The sequence below is a fragment of the Vombatus ursinus genome, unplaced genomic scaffold, assembly GCF_900497805.2.
Source record: "Vombatus ursinus unplaced genomic scaffold, bare-nosed wombat genome assembly UNPS02014787.1, whole genome shotgun sequence".
Classification (NCBI taxonomy): Eukaryota; Metazoa; Chordata; class Mammalia; order Diprotodontia; family Vombatidae; genus Vombatus; species Vombatus ursinus.
The window spans coordinates 3,934,848-3,950,268 of NW_020954565.1; the positions used below are offsets into that span (position 1 = coordinate 3,934,848).

The 15,421-nt window shown below is 39.2% G+C and overlaps 2 protein-coding genes across 3 annotated transcripts in view; one reads left to right on the plus strand and one right to left on the minus strand.

Moving 5' to 3' along the window:
* The window catches only part of SASS6 (SAS-6 centriolar assembly protein), a 32,174-nt gene extending 26,837 nt beyond the window's left edge, over positions 1–5,337 (minus strand). For both annotated transcript variants that reach the window (XR_003569611.1, XM_027868240.1), the window contains exons 1-2: positions 5,230–5,337; positions 436–496 (exon numbers count right to left, since the gene is read on the minus strand). Coding sequence is in view for 1 of the 2 variants with exons in the window: in XM_027868240.1 (XP_027724041.1) it covers positions 436–496; positions 5,230–5,294 (126 nt within the window). In the remaining variant the exon portion in view is untranslated. The remainder of the gene's footprint in view (positions 1–435; positions 497–5,229) is intronic.
* Positions 5,338–5,553: 216 nt separating this feature from the next.
* TRMT13 (tRNA methyltransferase 13 homolog) overlaps positions 5,554–15,421 on the plus strand; it is a 23,088-nt gene continuing 13,220 nt past the window's right edge. Inside the window, exons 1-4 of the mRNA XM_027868280.1 lie at positions 5,554–5,759; positions 11,107–11,153; positions 11,247–11,313; positions 14,457–14,519. Coding sequence (XP_027724081.1) covers positions 5,610–5,759; positions 11,107–11,153; positions 11,247–11,313; positions 14,457–14,519 — 327 coding nt within the window. The 5' untranslated portion in view covers positions 5,554–5,609. The remainder of the gene's footprint in view (positions 5,760–11,106; positions 11,154–11,246; positions 11,314–14,456; positions 14,520–15,421) is intronic.

A 15,421-nucleotide genomic window follows, 5' to 3' on the forward strand; every position in this document is an offset into this window, starting at 1 on the left:
TATATTAACAAGTGGAATCTCATACTTTTTTAAGGAACCATTTCCCCTTAACTGACCCCCTCAACCTGAATGCTTTATAAAGATAGTGCATATTCTCTTTTAAATACCTAAGTCAGGGGTGGGGAACCTGCCACCTCAGGGCCACATGTGGCCCTCTAGGTCCTCAAGTGATTAAATTCATTCAGTCAAAGGTTTGTATTTGAGGACCAAGAGGGCCACATGTGGCCCTGAGGTCAAAGGTTCCCCAACCCGAGTCCTAAGTAGTTTCTACAACCTCAGATTTCCAACAGATATAAAAAGATCAAAATTTAAAAAAATAAAATAAAACAAAAAACAAAACCAGAACGGTGGCAAAGAGTGTGTATACAAAAGAAATGAATGAATTAGCTGTCTAGTATCTAAGATATTATTAAATTAGAAATCAGAAATACCAACCTTTCGATGTACTGGATTAGAAACTGCTTGGAGTTCAATGCTCACTCTAACATTTACTCTTCTGTTTAAAAACAGATGCACAACTGTTAAAAACACTCAAAATGATTAAATGCTGCCATCTGTACTATGTAGAAATTTCTAACAGGCTATCTAGGAAGAAAAAACAACAAAGGAGGCAGAATTTGAGTTTTGGCATTTCTGGGTGAACTGAGGAAATTGTTTTGACCTCTCTAGGTCTCAGTATCCCTATCTACAAACCTTCCCTAACCCAACTCCATTCCAACAAAATCTGAAATGAAATAACATAAGGCTGATGGCCCACATGGCTCTCCATGAACAGCAAAATCTGCCAATTAAAACTCAGTCCTCTTCTTCCTGGCAACTTTCTCTGATTAGGTAGAAAGTACTTGCTGATCTACATAAAGTAAATCTAATCCCCATGCTTCCCCCTCTACGCTTTAGATAACAGACATATCACACATACATACATGAATGTATCTCATGCATGTATGCACATAAACACATAATCAGCACCGGTAACTGGAGGCATCTATTTTCTATGCATTGTCTGAACATGCAATATAGTTTAGGGCCCAGAGAGCTGGACTTGCAGGCAGGAAGACCTGGTTTGAATCCTGCTAAATGGTTGGTTGGTTGTTGTCCTTAGTTCTCAAAGAGGCCCAAAATGACATCACTATGCTAGAGTCAAGTTACAGTGAGTCTGACTGTGGCTGATCAGACCAACATGAGCTTGGAATGTTCTACCACAGGTCGGACACAAACAGTCCATGTACACATTTGTCCATCTTGAGTTTCTTTTGAGCTACTTCAATTCTGCTTTGCTCATAGAGCATATTACCTTCTTTGATGAGGGCATGCCATACTGGGCAAATCCTGCTACATATTTACTAACTGTATAACCTTAGGCAAGTCATGTTTGCAGTGTCCCTCAGTTTCCCCATTTGTAAAATGGGAATCACTGCATATACCTCACAAGATTGTTATAAGGATAAAATAAAATGAAATATATAAATGTGCTTTACAAATCTTAGGAGTATAAATGCTAGCTATTGCATATACTAGTGGCACATCATAAAGATGAAATAAGTTGAGAAAAAATAGCCAAATCAGATTATTATATAAAAGCAAGGAGCTGAAAAATAAACATCACAACAAAGCTAAGAATTGTCTAAAAGAAAAAAAAATAGTCTTTTTCTATAAAGATGTTTAAAACAATGGTTTTTTTCCTGATGAATTGAATGCAGATTTAAGTTTTTTTTTCACTTTATCTTACTTTTTTTGCAACATGGCAAATGTGGAAAAAATGTTTTGCATGACTTCATATGTATAATGTGTACCATATTTCTTGCTTTCACAATGGGTAGTGAAGGGGGTAGGAGATACTTTAGAACTGAAAAATAAATTTTAAAAATAAATAAAAACAATGTTATAAATGAGTAGGTACTGCTTATTTAGGAGATCCCAATATAATCTGATTTATAATCCAATTTACAATATAATTTATGTGTAATTTATAAAGCACATTAGGCAATCAGGATTGAAGCTCTCTAATTCTGGATCTGTAACATGAAGTCTGATCTTGGGCAAGTTGTTTATCTGCTCTACCTCAGTATTTTCATCTATAAAATTGCCTATTATGTGCCAGGCATTGTACTGAGAACTGGGAATACAGAAAAAAATATTAAGTCCCTGTTTTCAAGGAGCTCACAATATAACGGAGGAGACAGACAGGCAAAAAAACCCACAACTATGTACAAATAAGACATATACAGGATAAACCGGAGATAATCTCAGGGGGAAGAAGGTAGGACTTGAGTTGAGACTTGAAGGAAGCCACTGAAGCCTAAAGACTTGGATGAGGTGGAGAGAGATCCAGGCAACACCTGCCTTTATGCTCTTCCTAGAAGATAACACTCTGTGCCTTTCTGACTCCCATGCCTGGAATAATGCTCTTCCCTCCTCACTTCCACCCACTTGCTTCCTCCAAGATTTAGCTCAAATTTCACCTTTTACAGAAGACTTTCCAGGTTCCAGCAAAGGTTAGTGCCTTTCCTCTGAGATTACCACACATTTGCACTGTCTATATTTTGTACATTCATAGTCCTTTATATACTATCTCCACCAACTGAATGTGAGCTCCTTGAGGGCAGGGACTGTTCTTTACATGCCAGTACTTAAATTCTTTTTTTTTAAATATTTAATTTTCCCCTCAATTACTTGTAAAAAATTTTTCACACATCTATTTTTTAAAATTTTGAGTTCCAAATTCTCTCCCTCTCTTTCCCTCCCTCATTGAGAAGGTGATTTAGGTTACGCATGTGCAGTCATACAAAACATTTCCTGTGCTTAAATTCTTGTTGAATGACTAAACCTTGGAGAAACTTCCCTACACAGATGTACTAACATTAATTTGGGTCTCCTCTTAAAGTTAGGAACCAATTTTCTTCAATACCACACTGTCCTTTTTTCCTTTCCTTAAAAGCTGAAAATCTCACCTACCTCATAAATTTTGGAGTTAGCTCTTAGATTTAAAACAAATTTATCAAGTCCTGTCTTAAGCTACTCTTCATATTACTCTAGGAGTATCATAGTATCCTCTTTCCCCCAAACAAGTTAAGCATGCTGTTTTTCATGTCCCCAAATTCTAGTCCCCTGCACTCAGCATTAGGGAAATAAAAACTAACACAAATTAAGCCTGTTTTGAGCATATTTAAAAGAATCCATAGAAATGTGCAGTCATGCCCTAGAGCTTTCAGTCAAAACAATTCTGAAAGCCATATAAATTATACTTTCTTCACAGCGTATTGCTATGGTATTTAAAATGATAGATGGTATATAATATTTCACATTCTAAACAATGCACTGGGCAAAAAGTGCCCTGTATTATATATGGTTAAGGCTCCTAACATTTAGCAAAAAAAAAAAAGTTATTTTATAAAATAATCGTATCTCCTCTAAACAGGGTGGTTTTGGAAGAAAAATACTGGAGCAGGAACAGAAGATTCCTTCACTTCCTTTAAGCTGTATAAAATGTGGATCACTGAACTAGATAGCTCACATTTATTTAGTATTGTATTATAAGGTTTGTATAGAACTTGTAGAAGAACCCAGGAACTTGATACCCATTTTACAGGTAGGGAAACTGGGAATAAAAGGTTAAGTGACTTAACCAAGATCATAAGAAGCTGAGGCAGTCTGAATCCTGGTCATTCTGACTCTGAGTCCAGCACTCTATACATCATGCCAAACTGGTTCAAATTCCTATGATTCTAATAATTAGCATCGAATTACGAAGACTTTATTTTGACTTAATCAACAACCTCACCTCAAATTTAGAGGGTTTTTCTAACCCAAAAGGATACAATTATAACTTCTTTTTCAATCCCTCTTCAAAACTCCATTTAAAAATACCTTCAGTTATACCGTATCTTAAAGTTGGCTCAGGCATAACTCTTCTTTCTTCTCTCTCAGTGTTTGGCACTACCTTGTTAACCAGCAGTTTGTGAACGTTAACAGCAGTAAATTCCAACTTACAGCTACCTTCCAGATTTTTTCAAAGCATTATCTTTCACAGAGACAGGCAGGGCTAGTATTATCTCCATTTTACAGACGAATCAAAGAGTAAAAAGTGACTTGTCCAGGAGGATGCAGTTGTATCAGAGGCGAGATTCAAACATAGGTCTCTCCTGAGGACAATACAGGTGTGCTTTACACTTTACCCTTTACACTTTACGGTCCTTGTAAGAGGGAGACCTGCACCGTTTTGCCACTACACCTATTATCTCCTAGCTCCCCTTGACGTGCAGGTCCTGACGGGCAAGTGATCCAATCAATCAACAAGTCTGGCATACAGTGTAGCCTCTGTTAAGTGCTGAGGCTACAAAGATTTAAAAAACAAACTAATCTCAAAGAATTATGACGTTCTCTGCAGGAGTTTACATTCTGCCTAGACCAGGTCTACTTCTGTACTATATAACATGTTTCCATACTCCTGGATACATTTTTTAAAAACGTACATTTTGCCCCCCCGTATTCCTAGCACGTCAGCCTATCTCCTGTTTCGGAAGGCGGGGAGGAGCCCCTTAAGTTTCGGGTTCACGACTCATGTTTGTATTTCAGTTAAAACTCTGTTTATCACCAGCCACAGTGAAGAGCAACCGAAGGAGGCACTAGATGGCATTTAAAAAAACAAACATAACCAACGAGTGGAGCTGCTGCTTTTACCGGCTTCCAACCGACTAGGATCCATTTATCACATCCTTAGCTGTGGGAGACCAGGGGGTGGAGCCCGGGACCTGTGTTCAAATCCTGCCAATGACACTTTCTAAAAAACCCCAGGCAAAGTCACTCTCCCCGCCCGAGGCTCAGTCTCCTCCTCAGTAAAACGGGCAGGAGTCGGTAGAGCGGAGCCCGCCTCCCTCACCGGGTAACTGGGAGGCTCAAATGAGAAAATACCGCTTGCCCAACTTGAAAGCGCTTTATAAATTATTTATTAATCTTTAGTTATTAGTAGTTTTTTTTTTTTTTTAGTTACTCTCACTCTGGGGCCCCGGAATCAGACCCTCGACGCCCGCCGGCCTCCTCACTCACATCCCTGGGTCAGGAGAGGGGACCCGGTCGGGGAAGCGGCCTCCAGACCAAACCGGGTCCCAGCCCCCGACTCCTCTCGGCGCCGCGGCGCGTCCGCCCGGCCGCCATCTTGCGACCCGAGCGCTGGCCCCCACCCAACGGCCTCAGCCTCCTCGGGCTGGGGGAGAGAGAACATCCCCTCACCTCTCCTCGCAGTCCCTGCACTTCACCTGCAGCGGGACCAGCTGTCGAAACAGAACCTGACTCATGGTGGACCGCCCGTCCAGCTGCAGAATGGTCCTGCCCGGCCCAGCCCCGCGTCGCCGCCGCCGCCGCCGCCGCCGCCTAAGGAGCCCCAAGCTCGCTCCGCACTGTTTGAGTTTGGCGCTGGGCTCCCGCGGAGGGGGGCGGGGAGAGGGCGGGGAAGAAGAAGAAAGCGACGGCGGCTTTTGGCCCTCGTACGTCACTGTAGCCTACTTCCGGTCGGGAAGGGCCAGATGCTTCCGGTCGTTGCGGCTGTTCGCCGCCCGCCCTGCTTGTAGAGAATCAGAATCCGGTGGGTCTGGGCTGCCGGAAGCCCGAAGATGGCTGCCACGCCGACGGCGATCCCGGTCCCGATCGAGGGCAGATGCAGTTACTTTGTGGAAAAGAAGAATCGCTTCTGCCGGATGGTGCCGGCGGCAGGGAGACGGTTCTGCGGGGAGCATGCCGGAGCTGCGGGAGCGGGCGCGGAAGTAGGGACCCCCTGCCCTACCCGGCGAGGCTGAACTGTTTCTTTGCAATATGTTAATAATGATGAAAATAGCCAACATTTATATAGCGCCAACTATATACCAGGCACTGTACTAAGCGCTTTATTCATTTGAAACGCTCTCCTCTGCTCCGCCTGCGGCTGCCTTTAAGTCTCAACTGAAAATTCCGCTTTCTATAGGAAGCCTTTCCCAACCCCTCTTCATTCCAGTGCTTTCCTTCTACTAATTACTATCTCGTAATCTATGTCGTGTATATACATATACATACCTACATATATATATATTTATATATAATCCACACACTGTCTCACTTTGCATATATTTGTATGTTGTCTTCTCCATTAGAGTGTGAGCTCCTCGAGGGCAGGGACTTTTTGCCTCTTTGTATCCCCCGCTTAGTACAGTTCCTGGCACATAGTAAACGCTTCATAAATGTTTATTGATTGATCCTCACAGCAATCCTAGGATGTGGGTACTATTATTGTCCCCACTTTGCAGTTGAGGAAATTGAGGCAAACAGGTTAATCGACTTGCCAAAGGTCACACAGCTGAGGCTAGATTTGAATTTAGGTCTTCCTGACTCCAGGTCCAGCTCTCTATCCATGGATACTGGGAGAAACAATAACATAGCTTGGTACTTATAAAGAGAATTAATGGAGTGTAGTGTCAGCAGGGGAGGTGCTTACATTGGGGGTGGGTGGAGGGAGGCCTTTTGAAGAAGGTGGAATTTGAGCTGAGTCTTGTAGAAAGCCTGGGAAGCCAAGGCAGAGGTAAGGAAGGATAGAAGGATCATGTTCCTGTAACTTCGAATAGTCCATTACAGCCTGGATCTATGACAGTTTGGAAGGGGAGTAAAATGTAGGAAGACTGAAAAGGTTAGAAGGGGCCAGGTTATGAAGAGCTTTAAATGCCAAAGAGAGGACTTTATATTTGATATTAGAGGCAATGATTCATGTTTCTTAGCCACAAAGAAAGATACACCTGACATAAGTAAGAGTGCTGAACTTCAAATCTCACCTCTAGTACTGACTTTATGCAGATCACTTAGCCTCCCTGAGACTGTTACCTTTTCTTCAAAAGGGGATAATACCTATGTTACCTCACAGGGCAGTGATGAGGTGAAATTGAAATGTATTTAAGATAGCTCCCTCCCTTTCAGTGCTCTCCAGGGCTTGATCACTTAATTCTGAGTGAGAACATGTGATGCTCTAGTGACTAGCTTCAAAGCATCTGAGAAAAATTAGCTAGCCACTGGCTCCCTTGACACAGACCGGAAGTCTGAAGGAAGGAAGGAAGGAATAAACAAAGATTAGAAAAATGTTTCTGTCCAATGGAATTTAAGCTCCTTGAAGGCATGTTTTCATTTGCCTTTGTATCACCAGCTTCTAGCATAATGCTTGGCACATAGCAGGCATTTAACAAATGATTATTTGATTTAAATTCAATTCTGGGTCCAGTCTATCTGTTCAGCTTATTTAAGAGACTTATCTAACTTTATAAGCTGCTCGTTCTGCATATCAAAATCTCAGCAATCTGAATTTTTGTATACTTTCTCAAGTTGGATAGTGGTTGTTGCTTTCACTGAATTGAACAATGTAATTAGGATAATTTCATTTATGAATAGAAACCAACCACAGAGAATCTTTTGTTTGATCTTTTTATTAGGATGTCTTCCTTGATATTGTTGAGCACATGTGAATAGAGTTTTGTTTTGTTTTGTTTTGTTTTTTCAATTAAAGGCTACTACTGCCCAAGAAAAAAATAATTAAGAAACACTTACCAATGAAGGGCAACTTAGAACTAAAAACTCAGTAGGTAAAGGATGGTGGAATCGTGAGAAAAAGCACAGTTCATCTGCTTTTAAGAATGAGGCAAGTGATTTTTCAAAATTCCATGATGTGGTCACTTACTGTTAAAACATAAAGAAATGTGAGAGAACATAAGCTATAAAGGAGAAAAAGGTAGTTCTAAAATAACTGGAGTATGGTAAAGAAATTTAGTGTCTGTAAGGATAGTTTCTGCTTTTCACATACCCAAGTCCAACTGAGTTTCTCGGAGTTCCAGCCCTCCTACACATGGTTTTTCCTGTAATTATAGTGAGATCAAACTCCTCTGAAGTGATTCTGAGTCTCGTTTAAGAGACTCATAAATGTTCCAAGTTTGATTCAGTCAGCATAATGTCATCTACAAAGCTGGAATATCTGGAGGACCTTACCATCTATATGGTTATATATATATTCTTCAGCTTGGAGTCTGCTGAATCTCTTCCATGACAGTGGTGAATACCTTCAGCAAGCACTCATCTCTCTGTTTAATACCTTGCTTAGTATTAATCATCAGTCATTGAAAAAGTTATCTCTTTTGTTATAGCTTTCAGGATATCTCATGTGGTTGTGACATATGGATAGGAGAAAGTGTAAAATAAGAATTCATAAGGCAGTATTTTGCTCTTTCAATCAAATCTTTTTTTATATTCAAACAATAAGCACAGTGGGGTCTGATGTTACATATATAATTCAGTCAACTGTGTGACTGTAAAGATGTGCTCTCCTATGGGATATTGCTTAAGAAAGTCTGTCTGTTCCATTCTCATATTTTCCACAAGGATACCTTTGATGAGTTTATAGATTTTTTTCATAAAAATTTTGAATAGATGGATAAGTAAACATAAGTTGGTAGCCCTTGATATTTACTGTATTACCATTTTGTTCTCACATTCTTGGTTTCCACTTGTCTTTCATGCCACCTTGAGAATCAGTTCCATTATATTGTGAGCTCTTTAAGGGCAGAGACAGTCTTTTGCCTATTTTTGTATCCCCAGTGCTTAGCACAGTGCTTGGCACATCGTAGGCACTTAATAAATGTTTATTGACTAACTGGGCAGTCTCTCAGTTCCCTCAAAAACTGTGTTGCCTCTTGTTATGGACCACCTCTGTGTATCGTTGGTCTAGTTCAGCTTTTGTCCTCTTCATGCTGTTCTCCCTAGATTTAGTGGCTCTACTAGGTGAGTCATTTAGCTGGGCTCCCTGGGCCTATTCCTCACTACATTTTAACTCCCAATGACCAGAGCCAATTCCATCAACTCACAACACTCCTATTTTGTCTTGAATCACTAGGCTAGTTACCTCCTGGATATAATTACTTCTTCTGAGCAAGTATCTCCACTTCAAGATACCATGGTCAATGGGAGGTGGGAGATGAGGGGGAGGAGAGAAAAATCCCTTTCCTTCCAGAGGCCAAGAACAGTTCTATTGATTGGGTTCTTCTGTAGCTGGCTGTCTTCTCTCCTGACAATTCACACCGTGCCTCAGGCCTCCTCCCCACTTCTGCTTTGACTGGGTCCCTAGAGTGTCTTTTCTAGCCAACAAATGACTAGCTTCTCTCCAATTCCACCAAGCTTGATTGTTGAGCGTTCCTTCACACTTTGTAAAGAGCATACAAAATGTGTATACTGATTTGCATTTCAGTTAAGACTTTAACACCTTATTGTCTTTGTTAACTACCCATTACTGTCCTATAATTTAATAAGTGATTGAGAAATCAATTGATCAGGAGTCTCCTGATCACCTTCCCCCCCACTATAATAATTTTTAGCATAATTTCAATTCATTTTAAAAAAATTTAGCATTTTGACTGACTACTATGTACAAGGACCTGGTCTAAATTTGAGGGAGTCAGCTAAAAATGAAATAGCTTCTGTCCTAAAGGTGCTTCCATTTTACTATGTAGGTAAAAAATGTAAGCAGAGAGGTAAATATATAAAGTAATTTGTGAAGGGATAACATTAACCATAAGGAGGATACAGAAAGGCTTCATAAATGAATTGGCACCTACTCAGAATATTATAAGAAGGTAATTCAGAGAAGTGGAGATGAGATAGGTGGTCATTCCAGGACAGGAGGATGGTTTATGCAAACACAGGGAGGTGGAAGATGAAATAGCAGATTGGGGGAGCAGCTCAGATGCCAGTTTGATTAGAAGAGTGTGAGAAAGGAGATAATATGAATTAAAGCTAGAAAGGTAGGTTTGAACAAGACTGCAAAGGTCTCTAAATGCTGGTATAAGTTTCTGTGTTTTTCTTGAGGGGCAATAAGGAGTCATTGGTTTTGAACCAGGGAATGTCATAGTTAAACCTGTCATTAAGAAGATTGTCTTCCAAACTCCAGGATCAGCATTCAATTCACTTTGCCACCTAACTGCCCCCAAACCCCGCCTCCATATAGCTGTCTAAAAAAATCTCTGAGTCACTTGCATAATGTTAACAGCCCTAGGACAGTGATGAGATTACCACAATAGTTTACAAAAAAGAAGGGAGCCCAGGGCATAGCTTTGTGGGAATTAACATGTAGAGGGCGAGAACTGGATAACAAGCCAGAGTGGAACGGGTAGAACAGGTAGGAAGAGAAAGAATATTGTAAAATTTAGCAGGAAATATCCAAGAAAAGAGAGGTGGTAAGCAGTGTTGAATGCTGCAGAGGAGACTTCAAAAAGAGTAAGTACTAAGATTTATCAGTTGAGATTGTTAGTGGCTTTGGAGGAAGCAGTTTCAATAAAATGATGAAATTGGAAGCATAGTAAAGGATAAAATATGAGTGGGTAGAGAGAGGGTGGAGGCAATAATTGGAGGTGGGGCCAGCGAGTTGGCACATTGGATAGAGCATCGGCTCTGAATTTAGAGGGACCTGAGTTCAAATCCGGCCTCAGACACATAACACTTGCTAGCTGTTTGACCCTGGGCAGGTCACTTAACCCCATTTCCTAGCCCCAAAAAAATAATAATTGGAGGTGAATCTAGCTGAGCAGTGGAAGGAAGCAAAGATATAGGACGATATCTTGAAGGAATTTTAGGGTCAAGTGAAGGTTTTGTGTTTTGTTTTTTGTTTTTTTAAAGATGAGGGAGACCTGGGCATGTTTGTAGGCAGAAAGACAAGCATTCAACCTCAAGGGATAGGAATGATTTCAGGGGTAAGTTCTTGGAAGAGATGAAAGGAGGTGAGGTCACCCTTGTCATAAAAGATGTATAGATATTTTGAAATTTGGCATAGGGGAGATGAAAGAACTTGTAATCTGCTGAGTGACGGGGTGGCATGTACCAGGGAGATAAAAGATTCAAAAGTGGAGGACATTGTTTAGTTGAAATTAGACAAGATTATGAAGGTGGGAAAGTGAAACCAAAGCAGGGGTGATAGATTGGGAAAAGAGACGGATAGAGTTGCTAGAGGGTGTAGTGAGGATAGGAAAGTGAGGGAAAAAAAATTGAAAGGACATTATGATCAGAGAAGAGTAAGCTTACTATTTCAGCTAAATAAATGAATTCTTTTTAACCTAGGAAGAAAATACCAGGAAAAGAATACTCTGTCCCCTAGATCCAAAACAGTAAGTAGGGGCTAAATAAACAAAGAATTTTCTGTATTTTAAATACAGCTCCTACATATTTGTATTTGAAAATAACTATTTTCTTAAATTTAGCACAGTGTATGAAGATCAGCTTGAAAAACATTTGAAAAAATGTAACTCAAGAGAGAAACCAAAACCAGTAAGTATCCTCATCAGTAGAAAAAAAATGCCTTGAAATATATTATGTAACATTTTTATATAATAAAAGCTCACATTTATATATCATCTTCAGGTTTATAGATGCCTTTTTTCACAGAAATTGTATGAAATATATAGATCGTTTTAGAGAAAAAGTCAGAGAGAAAGTGATTAAAGCAGAGATTAAAGAGATTAAAGCCTTACATAGATTGGTTTTTGGTAATGGTCATTTTAATGTTTTTTTGTGTGATTCAGTTCTGTGAAGCTACTTATAGCTCTACTTCAAGGAATGGGATTTTTATAGATATTAGAGTTTTCAAATAATTAGCTTATTATTTTAATTAGTGGTGACACTAGTAGTTAAAATTTCTGTCATTGCCTGAGCAGATGAATATAGGACATTTATAATCAAGATATAGCACAAATACAATCTGGATTATATCTTGTAGCAATTCTAATAATAATTCATATTTATGCAATGTTTTAATGTTCACAAGTTGCTTTCCTCACATCATTTAAAGGAAATAATTGTAAATTTTTTTCACTGTTGTACAGATAAAACTGAGACAAAGAGAGGTTAAGTGACCTCCTTTTCTTTGGTCACAGTTATCAGAACTAAGCTTAAAACCCAGATTTTCTGACTCCCAATCCAGGGTTCTCTGTACTTTATCCCATATTGTCTCATATGCATTTCTGCAGATGTAAAAGGATGTGCTTTACATCTCCAGAAATGGATTATAACTGAAAGCAAAGAACTCTATCCTGACAGGATTATCAAATGGGATCATTCAGTAGTGTTGTTATTGCTCAACTTGATCTCCCAAGGCAGACCTGAATGCAATGAACGGAAGCTGCAGAGGTGAATTTGGGCTTGGTGTAAGGAAAAACGTCCTCACAGTTGGAGATCTTTAAAAAGGAAATGGACGACCTGACAGGGTAGTGGGTTCCTTCTCACTGGACTGCTTTCAGGCACAACCTGGATATCATGTGTGTTGTATAGAAGATTCCAGTTCAGGGTGGATTGAACTTGGTAACTTCTGAGGTTCTGATATCTAGCCCCTGCCATCTTGCAGTTAGAGAGGTCCCGTTATATTAGCTCATACAACGGCATTTTTTGACCTTTTTTGTGTCGTGAACCTCTTTGGCAGTCTGGTGAAACCTCTGGACCCCTTCTTGACGTAATATATATGTTTTTTAATTTGTAAGTGAATTAGGAAATGCTAAATATAAGTTAGAAGTTTAATAAAAATAAACATGTAGTGTGTTTTCCATCAAAGTTTATGGACTCCCAGTATTTATGGACCCTGTTAACTTATATTCTGTCTCACATTTCTCTTTTCCATTTTTATTGATTACTTTAGGGAATAAAGAAGCCATGTTCACATTATCACATTGTTCCTATTCACGCCTTAGTTTTTCTTAATGCTGCCATTCCCAGTCAGTCAACAAGCATTTTTCAAGGGCTTACTGTGTGCTAGGCGCTATGCCAAGTGGTAGGGATACAAAGAAAGACAAAAATTAGATTGTTGCCCTCAAGAAGCTCACATTCTAACGTGAGCAACATGTAGATAACTTTGATACATATATAGGGAACAGATGGAAAGTAATCTTCAAGGGGAAGGCCTAGGGTACAGCCATGTCAAAGGCACAAAGACAGGAGATGGTGTGAGATGTGCAGATTAAGAGTCTTAGAGGGTTGTAAGGCACTGAGGGGTTAAGTCACTTGCTTATAGGGAATTTTGAGCTGCATCTCCCAAGTCAAAGAAAAATGTTAAAAGTAACTAAAAATGGACAGATTACGTGTTGTGCAACTAGAATCAGAATCATTCAGGACTAGACATGAGCTATGCGAAAGAAAAGATTAGAATACAATCTGAAGGTCAAAAGAAAATGTCTTATACTCGAGAGTAACAACTTGCAGAATTAGTGGGAAAAGTTAATGGAATTGATGACTTCCAAACATTCCTTTTGAGAGATTCAGAGCTGAAATCTCTTTGAAAGGTAAATTCAGTGGACAACAAAAACTTAGAAAGTTATGTTTATTACCTTCAAATGTTTGGCTGGATGAGTACAGCTGGAGAAAGCAAAGGATAGCAGAGTTACTAGATCATAGCGAAGAAGACCAAACCCATCCACTTTTTACAAATAAAACGTTTATCCTGTTGTATTTCCCTCCTCTTTCTTTTTGCAGTGTTCTCGTTTACAGTGTGTTATCCTAGGCATGGTATTTAGCAAAAATGTTTTGCAAAGAGTGGAGACGATGGCAAAGGAAGCCACTAAGCATATTAATGCACCAACTACAGAACAGTTGTGATTATTTCTTCCCTTTAACTTGTGAACAGTAAGACATGATACTTTGGAAAGGCCAGGTGTGAAAGCTAGCTGTTAAAATGAATTTCATCGTTTCATAGATTAGAAAGGATTAAAAGTGATATGGTATTTCAAAAATGCTGCAGGAATTAAGCAAAATGATTAATTAAGATATTTAATAACTTTAAGATCACAGCATATAAATTTCCTTTTTGATATTTCTCACAAAGTCCCAAAACACCAAAGCATTTTTATGGGAAGATAAAATGACATCTGACTTGAACATTTTTTTTTCTTTAAACAAAAGCATCTTCAAGTGGGGCAGAAGTAATTGGCAGAAAGATTAGGAGGTATTCCAGGACTTGAGAAAGGCATATATACAATTTTTCAGAAAGGGAAGGGAGTGGCATTGCAAAATGTAGACCTGTGAGCTGGTCTTTTCCCCTGAAATTTATTTTCTAGAACCTATTAAAGGGTTTCTAAGCACTTAGAAAGTGAACCTGTGATTATTAAAAATCAGCATAACTTCATAAAAAACTAGATCATGCCAGACTAACCTCATTTCCATTTTGGATAGGGTAGACTTCCCTTTTTGGTAGACTCAGAGAATACAGTGGGCATAATAGATTTAGACTTCAGTGAAGCGTTTGCCAGAATCCTGTGCTGTCTAATAAGATGGAGAGATATGGGCTAGAAGATATTATGGTTAAGTAGGTTTGTAGCTGGTTGATTGAATAGACGCAGGAATAGTCATTAATGGGTCAATGTCAATTTTAGATATATTTAAGTATTATTATACCAAATTTAGTTGACTTTTTCTCTGTTTTTCTTAAGGATTATTTTATTCAAGATATTAATGCAGGATTAAAAGATGAAACAGAAATTCTTGATGAACCAGTAAGTACAATGATTCATTATTTAATTTAAAAACAGATATCAAGACAGTCCCCAGTCTATGAATGTGTTGTTGTAAAATTAGTTTCTGAGTTGATTATTTGTAACTTTTAATTTTCTCATTGAAACAGTATTAAGTTAGCAAAATTCTCAAGCTAGCCACTCCCCCCCATACACACACACACATATGTACTCACGCGCTCACACACACTCACCATTCTATTTAATTTATAATTAAAAAGTTAGTTAAGTATCTTTTAAGTGCTTACTATGTGCTAAGCACTGAGGCTGCAAAGAAAGGCAAAAAAGTGGTCCCTGGGAGACGACATTCAAATAGCTATATGTACAAGATAAATACAGCATAATGTGAAGGTAAACTTAGCAGGAAGGTGCTGGAGGTGGAATTTGAGCTGAGTCCTCAGGGAAGCCAGTAGGTAATGGAGAGGAGAAATACCATTCCAGGCTTGGAGGAAACCAGTGAGAAGATGTTTGGGAGATGTTTGGGAGATAAGAGTACCCAAGAAGGCTAGTGTAACTGAATCATAGAAAGCAACTGAAAAGGTAGGAAGGGGCCAAGTTGTGAAGTGTTCTATATGCCAAACAGAATTTTATATTTGATCCGAGAGAAAACCAGAAGCCACTAGAATTTATTGAGTAGGAAGTGAGGGGTGGAAGGTAATATGCAATGCTTCAAGAAAATCATATTGTTAATAGCCATGAACTCGGGTCCCTATCCCCTTTAAGGCTAAATGCTATGCCCTAAGCATCTCTGACTTTGATGTAATGATAAAAAAAAAAAATCTAAGTGGGTTAAATGGATCCAAGTAAGTGGATTAATCTGATCTAACTAAGAAAATAATACTGAGAGAAAAGGAAAGGAGGAGGCAGACAAGGGTAAATTACAT